Source organism: Zonotrichia albicollis, chromosome 5 (assembly GCF_047830755.1).
Source record: "Zonotrichia albicollis isolate bZonAlb1 chromosome 5, bZonAlb1.hap1, whole genome shotgun sequence".
Classification (NCBI taxonomy): domain Eukaryota; kingdom Metazoa; phylum Chordata; class Aves; order Passeriformes; family Passerellidae; genus Zonotrichia; species Zonotrichia albicollis.
In genome coordinates, this window is record NC_133823.1 from 55,402,898 (window position 1) to 55,421,436 (window position 18,539).

The 18,539-nt window shown below is 36.0% G+C and overlaps 1 protein-coding gene across 4 annotated transcripts in view; it reads left to right on the top strand.

The window, feature by feature from the left end:
* CPEB2 (cytoplasmic polyadenylation element binding protein 2) overlaps positions 1–18,539 on the top strand; it is a 51,403-nt gene that overhangs the window by 20,483 nt on the left and 12,381 nt on the right. For 2 of the 4 annotated variants that reach the window (XM_074541771.1, XM_074541768.1), the window contains 4 exons: positions 2,388–2,438; positions 8,941–8,964; positions 12,467–12,637; positions 14,232–14,321. In XM_074541771.1, the coding sequence (XP_074397872.1) occupies positions 2,388–2,438; positions 8,941–8,964; positions 12,467–12,637; positions 14,232–14,321 (336 nt within the window). The remainder of the gene's footprint in view (positions 1–2,387; positions 2,439–8,940; positions 8,965–12,466; positions 12,638–14,231; positions 14,322–18,539) is intronic. The other 2 variants (XM_074541769.1, XM_074541770.1) reach the window with 2 other exon arrangements.

An 18,539-nucleotide genomic window follows, 5' to 3' on the forward strand; every position in this document is an offset into this window, starting at 1 on the left:
TGTGAAGCTATAAAGGAAAAAAGCAAAAGAATGCAAAAGCAGAATTACATAACCTAGAATTTACTATTTTTTAGAAGTTTTCCTTCCCAGATGTTGACACTGGTGAGCTTCTCTCTCTTGCTAGGCCTTCAACCTGACTTCTGTTTATGAAATAATTGCAAGAAAAAAACCCTACCCTTTGTCTCTCTTGCTAAATAGGAAAAGAGGATAAATTCAGACAGAGTCAAGACAGAGTCAAGCAAGTTTGAGATAATGTCTCACAATTTCATTTGTTATTGTCGATAAATAGAGCATTCTGATTTGCAAATAATGCTGTTGCAAATGTTTCTATAGCAATGTATATAAACATGATATGACAGTGACAGTCATGTTTATGATATGACAATTTCACAGATCCTGTGACATTCTTGCTGTTAGACAAATGAATGTTAGCCTTGATAGAGCAAAAACCTAAGAAGTATAGCAAAGTAAGTTAAACTCCAGGCTGAGCTGTGGCAGCTCCCAGACTGCAGTTTAAAGATGCCTTTTTCCTGATTCTTTGCCTGTTTTACCAGCATGCATTGCTAGAAGGGTGGAATTTTTATAGTTCCAAGAAACATTAGATATAGTTGTAGGTGTTCAGTACAACAGAAGAAATATATTAAAACTGGACACTTTGAAGACAAAAAACATAGAGGCTCCTACGAAGGTTTTTGTGTTTAGTGTTTTGTTTAGCCTGCTCAAAGATTCTGTTGAAGTTAGAGAAGACAGCATTTCTGGGTGGAATTCATCTGCCCTTCTCCAGGAGCCTGCTGTAGGTTTCAGTGCTTCCAAATTCAACAGCAAAATGTTCTTACCTAATCTGTAGGTGTTCTGATACCATCCATTCTTACAATAATAAAATCTGTGGGACGACAGATAGTTCATAGCTATATAAAAATCTTCTTTTTTCCACAATGCTTGTAAATAATAAGGCTGAAGAAAATTTCCTAAATTATCTTAATCTTGCTATTTTGAACTTTTAGCTTTCAGAGTCTGCAATGTGTATATGTTAAAATTTTTTGGCAGAAAATTACTATGTTGGTTTCTTAAAGGAGAAGAGGAATACCTAAACCCTATTATTTACAGATTTACAACAAAAATATTTTTTATTTAACCCCAAAGGTGTCCCTTGGGACTCTGAACTACTTAAAGAAATTTCTAGTCTTGCTGCTAAGCTCATGGGTTTTCCAGCAGTAGAGGACCAAGCAGAGTATGATAAGAATTGCTAGACAGCCTTAATATACAGCTTGCTGATTTGGTTTTCTTTCTTTTCCCCCCCGGGGCTTCTTTTTCTTGCAAGCCGTCTGCATATATATGACCCTTTAAAAACGTGTGAGTTCTACATGCCCATTGCTTCCAGACTGGGTTCTTCTTTATGCCTCTACAAGCATTCCCATTTCCTTCAAAAGATTTAGATATTTAAGTCACAGTATTCACATATATAAATAAAATGTTCTTCAGATTAAAAGCAAGCAAGTAAATTTGAATAGCAAGATAGATGGCAATGCAGTTTTTTGCGCATTCAACCACGTTTTTTTCAATCACAGCAGTTATTGTAAGTGTCTCTCTAGGTCAGTGTGCACTACGGGTATATTTGCAGCTTCCTGTAAAAAGAAAAAGTCTCCTTTAATAAAAAGGAATTTGCAGTGAACGGACTCTTCAGCTATGTATTTTAAACCATTCATTTAAGTACTGAAGTATAACGTGCCACTGGTGTAGTAAAATGCAATTCTTGAAAAATTCTAATGTCATGATATGAGATTTACATGTAATTTTTTTTTCTGTCTAAAATACTGAAAATTTTGTCTATAATAGTCTTTAATTTTGTTGAATCTGTATATAAGCAACTGCTCTAATGTTACTGGACCTACTGAAAAATATTACATACCAGGTTTATATGAAATACACTAAGATGCAGTCATAAATCAGTTAATAAAATTTGCATGCCTCATTTCTTTACTGACATGATTTTTCTTAAATTGCTTCAGTAGAGAAGCATGAAGTTGTAGAAATGCCACTCTGTTAAGCAATGCGCATAGTGCAGTTATTCACAGTCGCTGTGAAAGAGGAGACTAAAGCAGTCAGCACTATTTCTGGGTGTCATGAAACAAAAAGTGGCTTTATCCTATTGGAGCTGATCCCAAAGTACACTGCAGATCTTATGACCAGAGAATTAAGGTTAAGAAGTCTGTTCTTGTCAGCTTTAACTTGGGTCAAGGGTATTGTTGGTTAATGTGCTTGGAGTTAAATATTAGCTCTTTATTTCCCTTAGGCAAATTCTAAGCGTGATTTTTCATTATTTTTTCTGGCATAATAGCTAAAACCTCTGCATTTGTTTTGTTCTTTGGTTTTTGTTTTCTCTTAAGGTCGCTTGAATTATCCACATCCGGGGACTGACAATCTTCTGATGTTAAATGGTAAGTTCTAATCTTATAACAGTTTCTAATTATCTCTAGCTTAGTTTAAATCTGACATGTTGGTATAAAATTATACTGTGCTATTCTGTTACTGAATTACTTGCCTCTGGTCTTCAACACTGATGGGACTGTTGCCATTTCTTGGAGTTCAATGGCAAGAGCTAATCTTGCAACAGACTTTCATTATATCTAGCTTATTGGAAATCTGAAATGTTCATAATGATGCACTATTCTGTTTTGTTCTCAAGCAATCCAGGGGTATGTTTTCCAAAGAGCTGTAGGAAATCTATTGTACTGAAACAGGAATGAGAAAAATAAGAAGGCCAGAAACACATGTTTTTCTATATTGGGTAAATAAAGAGTGAACTAGACACTTGGCATTACACTCATGTGAAATAACATTTTATTTTTGCTGGGGTTTTTGAAAGTGGCTTTTGTCAAGCACGTGTCTACCCATGAAATATGCTGAAGTTAGAGTTCATGTTCACGTTCCTCTCCCAGTAGGTCAGACTTCATGAACATCTGCTACTCAGTGAAGGCATGAACTTTAGCCTTTGTTCAAGGCTAAAGGAGGAAGCACAGCTTGGTAATCCATCTAAGTCAATAATAAATCAGGGCTTTTGCACATAAGTGTTTTCTGCATTGGGAAAAACTAGAGCTGTAGTGCCACAGCTTCTCTAGGTTAGAAGACATGGAAGCTGATGTACACAAAGGACACACTTTTGTCATTCACTTGGATGAGTCCAAGTGTTAACAGTAAAGATCTCTTAATAAAAAAATATGGCCAGAACACATTCATTGCTGTTTGAAATTATATGGAGGGTTGTTTTTTTGTTGTTAGGTTTTGGTGTTTTTTTTTTAAATTGCCTTACCCATTCTGCACAGTCATTTACACTTGTGCAAATGGATAAAAAATGCAAGCAAATACCTATTTTCCCTGCATAACACTGAGCAAATGTTTAAAATTGTTTAAAATTTTAAGGAAACTAAGATTTACCTTTATGCCCAGTAAAGGGAAATACTGCACAATGGCTATTTGAAGAAGTAGATCCTTTGGTATTGAATAGGTAACTTTAAGATAATGGAGTATCTTGAAAAGAAAAAACAGGTACTTAACTATAGAAATAAAATCAGTGTTTAGACAACACTGTATTGATTCCTCTACACTGAATATCAGTGTGCTTGATGTCACAACATTTACAACATTTTACTTTCTGTATTTAACTGCAGCTTTAAGACCTGTTCTCCAAACTGGTTTGTTCAGGTGGTATATGTGCAAATAGGCATTATCTGCTGCTGTACAAGGAAGTGTTAGATGGGAAGGTATGAAGAGAAACTGAAGTATTTCAGTGAGGTGGCTGTAAGAGATTAATGCTTTATTTGTTTAATTTTACTTAGAATGGTGAACTTCTCTTTTTAGAGTTTTGCATGCTAAAAAAGCACGTGGGAACTGTTGTTACTCTATTGAATATCTAGGAAAGAAGGGGTTTTTTGTTATCATGAGTACTGGAGAAATACAGTGGTACCAGTCTATCCTAAAATCTTACCACAAAGCTAGAACATGCACTGAAAAATATCTTGCTTTTAATGCTTGTGTGGTTTCTCTTGTACTTAGAGAGGTAGCGCTTAGTGTGACTGCTGTCCTCTTTAAAAGATTATTTTCAGCCTTCAGTAAGTGAGATAAAAATAACAGTTTAAGTATCTAAAAAGGTGCTGCAACACATAATTTTTTAATTATGCCCTTTAGAAATGAGTTCAGAGGCTTGTTGTGTCTCTAGCACAAAGCTGGAGTCTGATGTAGCTGTTGGTGCAGGCAGGGCAGTCAGGGATGCTCTTCAGAGCCCCTGCAGGTTGGCATGTCTGAACTGCAGCTTCTTGCAGCTCAGGAGCAGAAGCACTGGAAGCAGCTTTTGGGGAGCTCCAGCTGCTCGGACTCTGTGCAACCTTTCTTTCTTAGCAAGAATTGAGGGACTTCCTCCAAATGTGCAATAAGGAGAATTATGGTTTGAACACCTGGTGATGAGCTTGTAAACCTCAATTTCCTTCTCCACTTAAGTGGGTTCAAGCCAACATTTCCCTCTGTCCCTGTAACTGGTGCCTTGGGGGGAGTTTTGGCAAAAGAATAGTTGGTAATTCAAAGACTCCACATTCGTCCCTTAATTTCTCAGTAAGTACTGTGGTAGCTATAAGGAGGAGCAGGAATACCAGACCTTCATGAAAGCAAATCACAAATATGTTTAAACACCCTCTCCCCATTTATGTGGGCACTACTAATTAGCACTGACCCTCTCTGGATTTTAGTGAGATTATTTTAGTGAACTGGTGCCTCTGGATTCCAGAAAGGTTCTAACATGACCCAGGCTGGAATTTTGCAGCCCTTTTACAGCTAAGCACTTCTAGATAGAACTTTTTTGATGGTGGTTTTTCCTCTTTGTAAATGATAGATTTTTTCCATCTCATTTAAAATGTACTTACTGAACTGTACCTAATATTAATATTTACAGTTTTCATTATTTAAATTAATGAAATGAACTAAAGGAAACCTGATTTATGTGTTTTAATAAATTATGTATAATTATGTGTCTGTTTCAGCTTAAGCTGTAAAAAAAAGTAATGCATTTTTAATGACTGTTATCTCTCAAAAGTCAAAAAAAAGATACTTTGGAATGGGTATACCTGACTGCAGCTTTCTCAGCTTAGAGAGAACATTTTTGAAACAAGTAATAATGCAAGAGTCAAGTTTTTTGGGATGTAGAGTGTTTTTCCCCATTATGGGGTTTGCCCCACTTTCTCTTGTTTTAAAGCATTGAATTTTTTGAGTTGCTGTTGAAACATAATTCCCCATTTCATTTGTTTAGCAAGGGCGTATTAGACTTCTTACAGATACTATAACTGGTTGTGCTTCTAAAGAAAGCACTTCAATCAGAAATTACTAAACCTCCTATACAGGAATTGCTAAATGAACTTCTGTAGTCTTATAGGTGTCCCAGCTTGAATGGTCATAATGATGTCTTTCAGCCTTAAAATCTATGAAGGTGCTATTTCTAAAGAAATTTAAATGGAATTTGGACACCCAAATCCAATAGAATGAAATGGGAATTAGGCATCTACCTCCTTTAGTCTAGACTCTTGGGAAATTATTGCTGTAACTGTTTATGGATTTCTTTAAATTACAGTTATTAATGAAAAAGGCTTCATCATGTCTCTGTCACCATTTGATCGTTATGTCACAATGTTAGTGACAAATTGTATTTTATCTTTGTAGGAAGTTTGCCTGATAGTTTTTCCTGATACACAACATAGTGTTTTTAATTCAGCTTCATCATTCAGCTGAGTTCTTGCAATATGTGTATATTTGATCTCTGGTTGTGTATCTGAAATATGTGTCTGAATAAAACGAAACCATACATTTGGTATCTTTGTGGTAGCATTGCTCACATAATGTTCAATTCTATTTTCTTGAGGTTAGATAAACATGCACAGCAAATGTATTTACTTATGTTTTAAATCTGTGACCTGATTTATGTTGCAGAAAGGGAGATTTTAATTTTTCTGATGGGTGTAAGCTGTATTAGCATGCAACTTCAGCAATATAGAAGAAGAAGGTTTTAGCTAAAATCTTTGTTGTATATGCAGCACTCTTGATTTTGGAAGTTTCCAGTATTACTGGATTTAATTTTATTGGGCATCATTATACTTCTTGTATGTGTTGCCTAATTGATATTTTCTATAATGAAAGTGTCTTTCATGCATTCTCACTCATTTGAAATCTTTCCAAGTTACTGGCTAATTAAAATATCCAGCTTTATAAAATAAAAGGCAAATTTCAGTATAACTTGGTATTTGGACAAGTTAAGGAAAACAATTTAATCTCTCCTTTTTTGTTGCTGTAAATCAGTTATTTGCCTGCAGTGTCTGGCCATTTCCAAAAGAGCTGTCTTCCCTGCAATTATTTATGTATAAACATGTGCACTGATGATGTGTATGTTAAATACATCTGTATAGTCTTGATGTATCGGTAAACCTGTAATTAACTATATTTATACAACTGTCATGCCCTGTAAGCATGCCTGCTCTGTAAGGTGTAAAACATTATATGCATATTATTTTAATAAATACAGAAAATCTGCATTTTTCTAGATGCAAAGTAGCACTATATCCCTGCCCACACTAGTTTGCACTCTAAATGAGCAAGACATGAATTTTAGGGAGGAGGGTTTGCCATACAAGTAAAGTAAATGATATGACAGCATCAGGTACAGTTTTTCTCCCATTTTCCCTGATTTTGTTGTTTTGCTGAAGCAAGAAATACACAGATAACTTTGGTACGTTGTTGCAATTTCGATATATATAAAACATTGCACCATCTACTGTTTTAACTGCATTGGGGTTTTTTTTTTAACATTTTAGTAACTCTTTTGTTTTTCCTTAAAATTGCTGTTTCCTTTTTTTGAATGCACAAAGAAAAAACTTCAGTTGTTCTGTAACAAAATGGTTTTCTGCATATCAACTTGTCTTAACTATGAAAATGTAAGAAAATAGCTGAGCTGGTTTGGTGGGCTGAAGGGGGTGGAAGAAAAGAAAAACAGTATCCTGACACTTGTGCTGAAAGATGAATATTAATATGCATCACTGTATTATCCTTTGAGAGAGAACACGGCACTGCAGACGTTGCTGTGGATGGTCTGCACTTGAATTTTCCCTGCTTACTCTAGTTTCATTTGTGGATGGAATTTATTTTTTAAAAAAAGCATGTAGGGGCTAGGCGAGGGCTTAGTGACGCTGCTGCTAATGCTCCGTGGGAGTCGCTTTGGCCAGGAGTCAGAGAAGATTTGTGCATGCAGCACTGCCACAGAACTGCGTCTTCTGAGGGCCTGCCTTCAGGGAGAAAACGGGTCTGAAGCTCAGCAGCAGAATCCCCAGCACCTAGTGAGAGAGCTGATCACACAGAAGAATATGCAGCTTTGTGGATTCCGTTTTGATGTTGGAAATATGAATTAAAGTGTTTATACTTGTTTAGTTACCCAGGTCTCTTTCAGAAAGTGGGCTTTCTTCTGTTTTGGCTTTCCAGTAGAAGTTTTAAGGATATGAAAACCTTTAAGCAAAAACTATTCTCTTCAATAATAATTATTTCAGGTGAGAGAAAATAAATCTGAAAGCAAGTTCAGTACAAATTGGATAGAAGTATCATGACTGTTGTGTAAAAATAACTTTTTTAAGGGAGCAAAAACAAGAAAGATTTTTTTTCAAACTTCCATAAGCAATCCACTGAATTTCTAGTTGGAAGGGATCAAGATAACAAAGGGAAAAAATGCTATATCTAATAAAATTTTTGAAGACCCCTTATCAAATAGGAGGTACCAGTATATAAATATTTCATAATATGAGAATGGAACAATGAATGACATTTATGAATCAGTGATTTTGAGTCAGTATGTATTTCAGTGGCCCAGAACAACAGTTGCTTTTAGGAGAAGTGTATGTATAGAGGCCTTGTAAAATAAAAACAATAATGCCAAGACACAGCTGTCTGTTCCTAAATGTTGCTATGATCTTATGGTTAATAGGAACATCTATTTGGATACTTAATGCCACTGTGTAATGATTAAAGTAATTTTTCTCAGCTACTGAGTCTGTTAAACAGGAATAGAAAATACTCTGTGGAAATGTAACTAAGAAATTGCACAAAGCTTAATAGTTTCTGTATTAGTAATCTGTCTATTTTTAGTTTTTAGCCTTCAGGCAGAGAAGCAATCAGTATGGTCTGCTGAACTGTAGCTGCAAGCATGATCTCTTTAAGAATCTTGCAAAACTCAAAAGTTAGGAAAATCTTGGATTTACTTGCAGTCTGTGCGAATTTGTTGCTTTGCCTTTGTGCAGTGTTTTTGATACAATGCTATTTCTTGTGACTTGTGCCCTGATTTCGTTTGCTAGTACAAGGCAGCTTTTGTTTCAAACAAAACCTTGCGGTTAATTTTCTGCTAGGTCTTTTCATGAAAAAGGAAGGTCACGGCTTACAGCATTTGCATTGTCACTGCAAAGGACTGTACAAACTGTTCCATGTGGACCAGGATGTGTCTGTGATTAACTTAACACTTGCTACATGCTTTTTACAGTAGTATTTTCCTTTTTACAGTTTCAATACCATATGTGTGTTATTTAGGCACTTGTGTACGATAAAAATCACATCTTGAGGATGAATTGCTAAGTTCCCATAATTAATTTGTCCATAATTAACATGAAGTGAAGACCAAGTTTAAAGATGTTGAAATATATGAAAGAATTTTACTTACAGCTGGTGTTAACATCAGTTTAGTACTAAAATAGTATGGTATTTATGTGTGATTCTAGTGCATTCTCATCTACAATTATCAGTACCAAGTACAGATGCAGATATTTATTTACTACTTACCCACATGGTTTTTTGTATCTTAAATATTTTAGTCTGTGGGCATGATACAGTTATTTGACATTTTACAATTTGTCCTTTGTTTGCATGCAGCGAGGAGTTATGGGCGAAGACGAGGTAATCCACTTCAATTAATTCTGATCTGTTACTGATCATTATGATTAATTAATCCAGATTATTGATTGTAATTGCTTATCTGCATGTTAACTTAGTTTGGGGAGGATGGAGGGTGTGAGGGAAGGAGTACAGTCTGGATTGTTATGATCATTGTTCTTTTAGAGTCTGAATTGAAAATCCTTTAATCAGTTAAAAACTGCAGTTCTAATCATAGTTTAGTTCATGCTAATGGCTACTGCTTGCAGTCATTACCCCCTTTAAAAGTATACAGTTTTCTAGTTGTCCTTCTAACTCCTTTTGCTTCTGTAGAAGCAGTAGTGTGCAGAGTAAAAGCAAAAAGCCTTTCTAAACTTAGCAAGAAATCTAGTAGACTACTCTTAGAAGTAGTAAACACGTTTTCATAGTATAAGCCAATATGTATGCACTAACCTTGAAAAGCTCTACTGTTTCAACTGTGCTAGGATGTGGTGTGAAGTTCTTATAAAGACCATGTAAAACATGCAAGAACAAAGTACCAAGATCTTTGGTAGCTTCTGGTACTCACCACATACATGAGTTCATGTGTCTGTCTTGTTCTCTGCATTGGTTCATGACCTAGTGCTTGGTAGCCATAATCTGTAGAGCGGTGATGTTGTAGATCTTGGCCAGTGGATGTAACAGTTAGTACAATCATTCTGACAATTCCTGCCAGATTCTGCTTGTTTTTTTACTGTTAAAAAACAAAAAAGTGTTTAGAAGGGCTGATCCTTTTTATTCATAGTCATCAAGAGAAATGCGAAAGCCTGTTGAAATGGAAAAGCAAATTACCTTTTTGCTTTCTTTATTTGAGAGACATTTAGAAGTGAAGAGGATGGAGAAGAAAGTAATAGGAGTCATATAGACTATATTACTCTGAAAGTGTTTATCTATTGTCCTTGATGTCACCTTAGCTCTCACAGGAGCTCCAGTGCTTTTCGCAAACCTTTATCCACATTAAAGTTAAACTGAGCTCTCTGGTATCGCTTCAGAACATGTTCTGCTGGTTTTATTTGTAAAGAACAATTCTCATTGTTCTTAGATTTTAACATGGGTCTGTGGGTACAAATAAGTTATTCTGAGAGTTATTCTAAGACTGTTTTCCCCATTATATACTTGTCTATATTGTAAGTTTTATTGTCTAAGGAGCACTTCTTATAAACCAAGCTAAGTTACAATCATTTTAGATTTAAGATATTGAGAATAACTCTCCTCTATTAGTGGAATGTTTTAAAATTTCCACTTTCAGTTACCTGCAGGTTCCTGCAATATGAGTCTTATTTCTTCCATCATGCACTTCTTCCTGTCACTGTCATTATGGTAACAGCTCCATCTTCTCCATCATTCACTTTAGTAATTCAAAAATTCATTGCATCCAACTTTCTTGGTTGCGCAACCAAATCTTACCACTTGTTCATATACATCTTAAAGGTTTCATCATTCTTACTTGTTTTCATAACTAAAATTCATATCCATAGTATGCAGCTGCTACAGTCATAAATTCAGTCTTGCTCCTCTCATGCCTAAATACTTGATATACAAGAGGAATCTTCTTGCCTGCTTCATCCAGCTGTTAGCTGTGTGTCTCCATTGCTCGCTCACCTTTCTGTCCCATTGAGAACCAGCTGCATGCTTCCACTTCCTCACTTCCCACAACTCTGCTGATCTGTTGCAGACCTGTTGATTGTGTCCTTACAAGACCAAGCGTCTCTTGCTCCCCACTAGTCATTCTCAAACATACCTATCACCAATTCTAATGGAAAGGAGGAGCCTGCTGTAGCTTTCTGCATTTGCTGTACTCCTCTTCATTGGATTTCTGCTGGAGACACAGATATGCCACCATAAAAATGATGCAGTTAACATTCTTTGTTGTTTGATACAGTGCTGCAGTCCTGCTTTTAATTTTGTGCTTCTCATGATACTTTATGGTATTTGGTTGTTTTATATCATCCTGTTTTATATCGTCCTGTGCTTTCATTCAGTTTTTTTTGTTGAGATATCACATCAGTGTCAATAGGCATTACTGTAACATAAGTCATTGGTGTATATTTGCTGTTTTCCACCCTTGTCTTTTAAACATCTGGTTCTAAGGTGGTCTGGAAATTAAGGGCTTTCATACTGCTGTCACCCCAGCTGGTCAGCACTGGATCTGCTGGTATTCCTGCCAGGCTTTACTGCTAATGTTCTCCTGAGCTGGAGAATTAAAGTCTGCAGTATTGCTCACAGCCAAGGTACTGCGGACTCAGCTGTCAGGGACCTACTGATCCTGACTATGGGTTTTCAGTGGGTGAATCTGGAGAAGTTGTCTGTTTAAAATTAAAAACTAGCTTGCTTCTCAGAAGTGTGCTAGGTTGTTTTTTGATTTGGCTTTCTTGCTTCTTTTGGGGAAGCAGTTGATTTAATTAATGATTATTTTTTAAATAAGTGGCAAACAGAGAAAAATGGCATTTCAGAAGAAACAGTGATGTGGATCATTTGCTTTGCTTCACGGAGTCTTTCTTTTGAGGCTTTTTGCAATTAAAAGACTGAGTTCTGAATTTGAAACTATCATTAATCTTTATGTTGCTGACTAAAGCCATAAAAGATTGAATATGCCAAGATAAATATCCTGGCCTTCTGATTTTTTTTTTTGTTCAGAGTTCTACAAAATTTGTAAATATGAAATGGGGAAGAAATATGTGGGACAAAATTACCATATTTTCACTTCCCTCTGCGCTCCAAGTGTTTGTTTGGGTCAGATTGCATTTGCAAAGTCATCCTGTGAACTTCTCAGATTTTGCACTTGCTTTTCAGGGTAACAGTAAACTCACTGGAGTTTACTACATGTTAGGAACTGCCATAAGGCTTCCCTCCAAAACTGTAGTAAATTGAGAGTGAGAAGAATAAATCAGCATTGTGACTCATTTTTCAAGTGTTACATTTTACACATTTACTAAAATTCTCTTTTGCTTTCTTAGAAATTGAGTATATTCTTATGTTAGCAGTATCCAATACCTTTAGAAATACATGTTTGAAACTTGTGATAGGGATGTTTGTTTCCCTGTTCAATTAAGATTTAAGGAGTTTAGACACACTGTACTTATTCAGGTGGAGGAAATGATCAGTTTAACTTGAAGCTAAACCAAAGGCAGACTAACAAAGCTCACTTAAGCAATCTGTAATATTTTCTTTTCATAAATAAGACCCTTTACTTAAAACAAAATTACCACTTATCTACTGGATGCAGCAGAGCATCTACCATATAATGTAATATGAAGTATACACTTAGAGTGATGTCAGCTTGCAATCTTGAAATTCCATTTTGAAGTTTAACACATTTTTTCATTCTCCTAATTTTTCTTTAAACTAATATCAATGTTTCTAATATCTTGGTGTTTTCATTTTGACTCTCCAGACTGCTATTCCCTGTTCCCTATTCCCTAAGATTACAAAACCACATCCTGCCGCAAAATTATTTTAATGTACGTTATTATCTTTTCTTTTTAAGGCCGTTCTTCCCTCTTCCCAATAGATGATGGCTTGCTGGATGATGGGCACAGTGATCAAGTTGGAGTCCTGAATTCCCCCACCTGCTATTCAGCTCATCAGAACGGAGAACGAATCGAGCGTTTCTCTCGGAAGGTGTTCGTTGGAGGGCTTCCACCGGATATTGATGAAGGTGAGCTGCCTGGAAACCAAGCACACTATGTTGGGAGGGAGAAACAAAAACAGGCCATGAAAAACCTGATTTGAGTAGTAAAAATCAGCCACTCAGCTTAAAAATAATGTTGTGCAAAAGGCTGTAACTATTTGTTCTTTATGTAAGTTGATGGGTGTGTTGAGCTTTGTATCATCTTTTTTGGTTTTGGGGTGTTGCAGTTATTTCTGATTCTGCACTTGCAGATTAGAGTTGCATGTAATGCCTAGAGTGTGTGCTCCTGCTTATCTTGCATATTTCTTTCAAGTACATCTTAGCCCTCCTCTATCTGTGCCTGCTATATTCTGTAGTCATGGGAAATTTCCATTTGTAAATGAATTTCATTTTCTATTTTACTGTTACCTGAAGATCTCAGCAGTGATATAGAAAGGTTCATGTTATTCCTGATGAGAAATAGAAACTTAGGCAGAGCAAGGTCAAGTGGCAGAGCACTCTTGATGCGTTGAACAGAGACTGTACTACAGATACTCAGATTGTTAGCCAGCTGAAATTGCTTTGTACATTAGTGGTGATTTGAAGTAATTGTGCTGTTTAATATGAGGTTTCTCCTGTGCAGATAAATGTAAATTGCATGTTAACTTTCTAGTATAAGTGAAAGTTCTGTTAGGAGGTTCATGGTAATCCTAGAGTAACTTGCAAACCAAATAAGCTGACTGCGTTTAATTAACTTTCAGACATGGAAAGGCCAGATTTTGGTTCCATTTCCATTGAAATGCCCTCCTATAATCTACTAAGGCATTTATTTTGATATGCTTCAGCACAGTTGCCTATAACACTAATGCTAAACAAAACCACATGGAAATACATTTTATTTCTCTCCTCCCTGTTTATATGATGATGGCAGGATATGACTGAAAGAAATGGATCATAGTTGTGTTTGAGTTGCTGCTTTTATATAGTTCAGAGTATTTTTAACCCTTGGCCAAGGCTTTTTCAGTCACTGACACGTAGGTGTGGCTGGGATAGGAAGAACTCAAAGTTGTGCAAGGGGCATGGTAGATCTTGCAGCAAAGCTGTTGATGGTTGTTGGGAGCACCTCTAAATAGACAATTTCAATTTTCTGTCTCTGATACATGCATAGTGTCTGCTGTAGAGCAGATATCCTGTATATATTTCCTATATGTAGGAAATTGCTAGTATGTTAATTGTGGTGTTACTTGGTATATAAATATCTACTTAAAAAGCTCTGAACTGTACATCACTAAACAGTAAATTTATTTGATTTTATTCAAACCAGATTGTGATTTGAATTTAGGGAAGTTCCACACAAGTTTACACAAATGGCTTTAGCTGCCCATATGCTTCTGAAATGCTGCTGTTTTTAAGCAATAAAAACCAAATGTAAGATTAAAAATCACCAGAAATACATTGTATAAATATTAACACTCTGGAAGATGGATCTATTTAAGTCTTTTGTTTATGAAAATTGTAAATTTTGTTTTGTTTTTCTTCCGATGAAATGTCAACCCTTGCTAGAAGCAAAGGTCTTTGCTTGATAGTTTTTTCATTGAGTTATGTAATTTCCTTTAATTGCAACTATTTTACATGTTTTTAGATGAAATTACTGCCAGCTTCAGACGATTTGGGCCCTTGGTAGTAGACTGGCCTCACAAAGCAGAGAGCAAGTCCTATTTTCCACCAAAAGGTAAGAGAGTTAGAAGGTTTTGACCTGTTACTGAATGCCGGTCTTGCTCTTGGAAACACTCTCATCTTTTTCCAAAGGGTATAATGTAGAGTCCCTGTGAACACTTAAATCTGTTGGTTCAGTGCAGGTCCAGGTGTGGTTCCTTCACATACTGAGTCTAAAACGTGTTATTTTGTTACTGAGCCTGATCAAGTCAACACTCTGTAGGTTGCATCCATCACCGATCATCACTTCTGTATTTGTATTTCTGTCTAGTTTCCAAAACTGAAATTTGATCAAATATTTTAAGACAAAATCTTAGACAAATATTTTCCTAGGAGGTTAAAGGCAGGATGCAGAAGGATGTATTTGCTTAAGTGGTCAAGATAATCAAATATGCATCTTTCACTTTTAGGATGTGAACTTCCTGTTGAAGCTCTAATCTTTTTGTTAAATTGTTAAATACTGATTTTTTTTTTCTTTTAAATTATTTCTAGTGTTGCTGTTAGATTATATTTTTACTATTACTTACAAAGTGTTGGAAAAACCGTTCTGTAGATCAAGTAGTTAAGTCACTGGGATATCTCTGTATATGTACAGTCATGTATTGTTACATATAAAATAAATTCAGACGTGTGATCCAGACATGAAAGCAAAGCAGAAATTATTGATTTTGTAGAGAATGCAGCAGTTCATTCCTTCTGTGGAAGTGACAAATGTAGGTATAGTTATTTTGTAAACTGATTATTTATCTGTGCATCTATGCTGGGGAAAAGACAGGATTATTATCCCCAATGGGCCCTCTAAAGAGTGGGAAATGGAATTGAAAGCATTTGAATAGCATTTATGAATGCTACATGGAAATTTTAAGACAAAAAAAGAGACTTTGGCTTTCTTGATTGTCAGCCCAGCCCACAAAGCTACTGTCAAGTTAAATTTGATTATCTTAGACTGCATCTCTCTTCATAAATTACCAAGAGAAATTCCCAAGGAACTCTTTGAAGAAGATGCATCTCTCAGAGTCTGTGACGAATATATAGAAGACAGAAGATGTAATATATTCCTACCTGAAAGGAATGGATTGTGGCATTTGTTTCCAAGGAGATAGTCCTATCTCAGCATCTGAACATCTTAAGGATGTATTTTCAGACTTCCTTATTTGATAAAGCTTTTTCATATAGTTGGGTTGTTTATAATTACTGCAGTAAGAAAAAAATCCAAAGTGTGTTGTAAGTAGAGCTTCTTAAAGGCAGAGAAATAAATATAAATAGAACTTCAGTGTATTGATCTAATTAATTCAGGAAACACTTGCAACCTAAATGCTCAGTTGATTTCCCATGGTTAACTGATCCTTACTTGAAAAATAAAAGCATTTAGTGTTCTATCTTAACATTTCAGCCGAACTTTTAGTTTGCTGAATTATTCAGTATTTTTTGTACGTAGCCTAACACATTTACAATACAGTGTCGATTTCTCTTTGTAAATACTCTGGAAACATACAACTGCAAGTGTTACTGTGTACATATCTCTTTTAGTCAAAGCAATACATGTGACCCATAATTATTTTTTAGAAGAATTTCATTAAAAATTGTCTTTCATTGGTAGTACTTGTGTGAACAGACAAGAACCATTTATACATACATTAATAAGATGTCTGAGATGGCTAAGGATAGGCAAAAAAAAGCTTTGAGATCAGTCAGTGATTGCCATTTGAGAAATACATACTATATTAGTTCAGAGAATTAATGTTTTTTATTTTCTAAATTGTCACTCTGCATGAAATTAATTTGGTGTCTATATTTTTCTTTGTTCAATTTCATTAGAGATTTGCTATAGTATTGCTTTCCAAAGACATCTCAGAATTAGGCCATTCTGGACTAATTCATGTAAGTCTTCTCTGTGGTGAAGAGATGAAGCCTGTTTTGTTTGGGGTTGCTTTTTTTTGCCTTTTTTTTTTTTTTTGTTACTGTTCAGTTTTCCAGACTGTGCTTCCTTCCAAGCTCTCTGCTTACAGAAGGTCCTGAGGGAAGGCCAAGTTCATAATAAGTGTTTCCTTGCAGAAAGAAATTCAGAAAGTGTCTTGATCCATCAAGGCTGGCTGCCTCCTGAGAAACACCAACTGCTTGTTCTTAACTAATTACATTTTGTGGTGGTTCACCACGAAATTAGATCGAAACATAACAGGAATTTTTACAACTTTACACTGATCTTACAAGGAAGCTCTGTTCTGAAAAAAACCTCAGTTCAGCTCAAAGTACAAAGTCTGTAAGAGTGATCTGCCAACTGTGATGCAGAATTCCTTCCTTTCTGACTTGCCACTGTTTATCATAACTCATGTTATTACGTAGTTGGCAAATACACTTATTTGTGAAACAATACACATGTCCAAAGTAACTTGCTGGGTTGAGGACTCCTCCTTTTGATAATGAAGCTCACAAAGAAATGGTGCCATAAAGATATGGAAATTCAAAAAATGCCTTCCAAAATACATCCAGTTGTTTGTGACCTCTGTACTATTTATAGGCTGTCTCAGAGGATAATCTGATTTAAACAGGACAATGTCCCCAGTCTTATTCTAACTGGTTGTTTCTGCTGCCTTGTATGACAACAGTTGTGCAGTAACTTCTTTCTTCAAGGTTCCCACTTGCTAACTCAGAGCTGACTAGCTGAAAAACTCAAGTTGGAAATGTTCTGCTTCTAGTTTCAGAAGCAAAACCCCAGGTCCATACAAATTCTGTTGAACTTGTTACCTGCTACTTTGATCACACTGGATAGGATCAAACTCAGGATTCAGGCAAGTAACTAGGAATCTTCATATGTGATTAGTGTCTAAGCTTCCTTTAATCAATGTGAATCTGGCCAGTACAGCCAGTGAAGTATAGAGGACAATTCAGGTCACTGTAACATGAGCACATTGAGTTTGATTCATTTACCCAGACTGAGGGTATCTAAAAGACTGGATACATTGGTCTCACAAAGATAGTGCAGCACCACATTTTTTCACCTTACATGTGGTTTTGGAGTTTATTCTCCATCAAAGATGACTAAAGGAAAAACTGAAAGATGGGTTATGTAGATCCATTGTCTGTATTAACCTGCAGCTGGGACTGGTTCTTTCTGATATAAGTTAAGGTGCAGCAGTTTCTAGGCAAGAATTGCACTGCACTGAGGCCGTTTAGTACCCTCAGACTGTGGAAGGTGTGTCAGGACAACCAACCCCAACCCAAAATACCACTGCAGTCACTGGCATGGCACTACATGGGCAGTGCCATGCTGGCTTGCACTGATTTTCTTGACTCCTCCTCTAAGCCATTAGTGACAGGATTTAGCTGAAGGTTGATAAAACTTAAAGCTGCTCTCTGGTTTCTACACAGAATATGCATAACAAGAAGCATGTTTTCTCCCTCTGGTAAACTTTCATATTACTTTGAAATAAATCATTCTTTTCCTTGCGAAGAAAATCATGTTAGCATGAATCTTGTCCAGAATGCTTGGCTTTTGATTTGTTCTCTAAATAATGAATGCCAAAATAAAATTTTTTATGAATACCATGAAGAATTTTAATCTGGTAGGACCCCTCAGTCATCTCAGCTTTTCAAACTTACCTAATGTGCTTTCTGTTCCAGTGCTCACCAATCCATCTCTTTAGTGAGCATTGTAAATCATTGAAGGTCTAGAGCTGTGTACTGCTCCTTCAGAGGGGAGTAGTGCAGCTGAGTTCGTGACACAAGGCTTTCTGAGGCTTTGAACTAAGTGGACAAAAAAAGACATGAGTACATGTTTTTTAGATGAGGTTGAGAAGGCAGTATTAATGTATGTTTTTTCTATTGCTTTCCTTTCCATGTCAGGAGTGGTAGTATGAAGTGACCCTGAGATTAGCTCAGTTGTTTAGAGCATGGTGCTAATAAAAATGCAGGTTGTGGATTCAGTCTCTGTATGGGTTATTAATTTAAGAGATGAACTCAGAGATCTTTGTGTCCCATCCAACTCAGAATATTCTGTGAAATCTGCAATAATCTTTATCACTTCTTGAGTTCTTATGCTTGAATTTTCTATATTTTTGCAAGTTGCTGCAGTTAAGCATGTTAATAGCTACAGACATAGATTATATGGAGGCACTTGGCAACCTTGTATATCTGGAACCACATGGCAGTACCTTTGAACTGCATTAGGAGAAGAACTGATGAAAAATCAGTATCTGGAGAATCTTTGTATCTCTGATTCCTTTTACAGTATCAT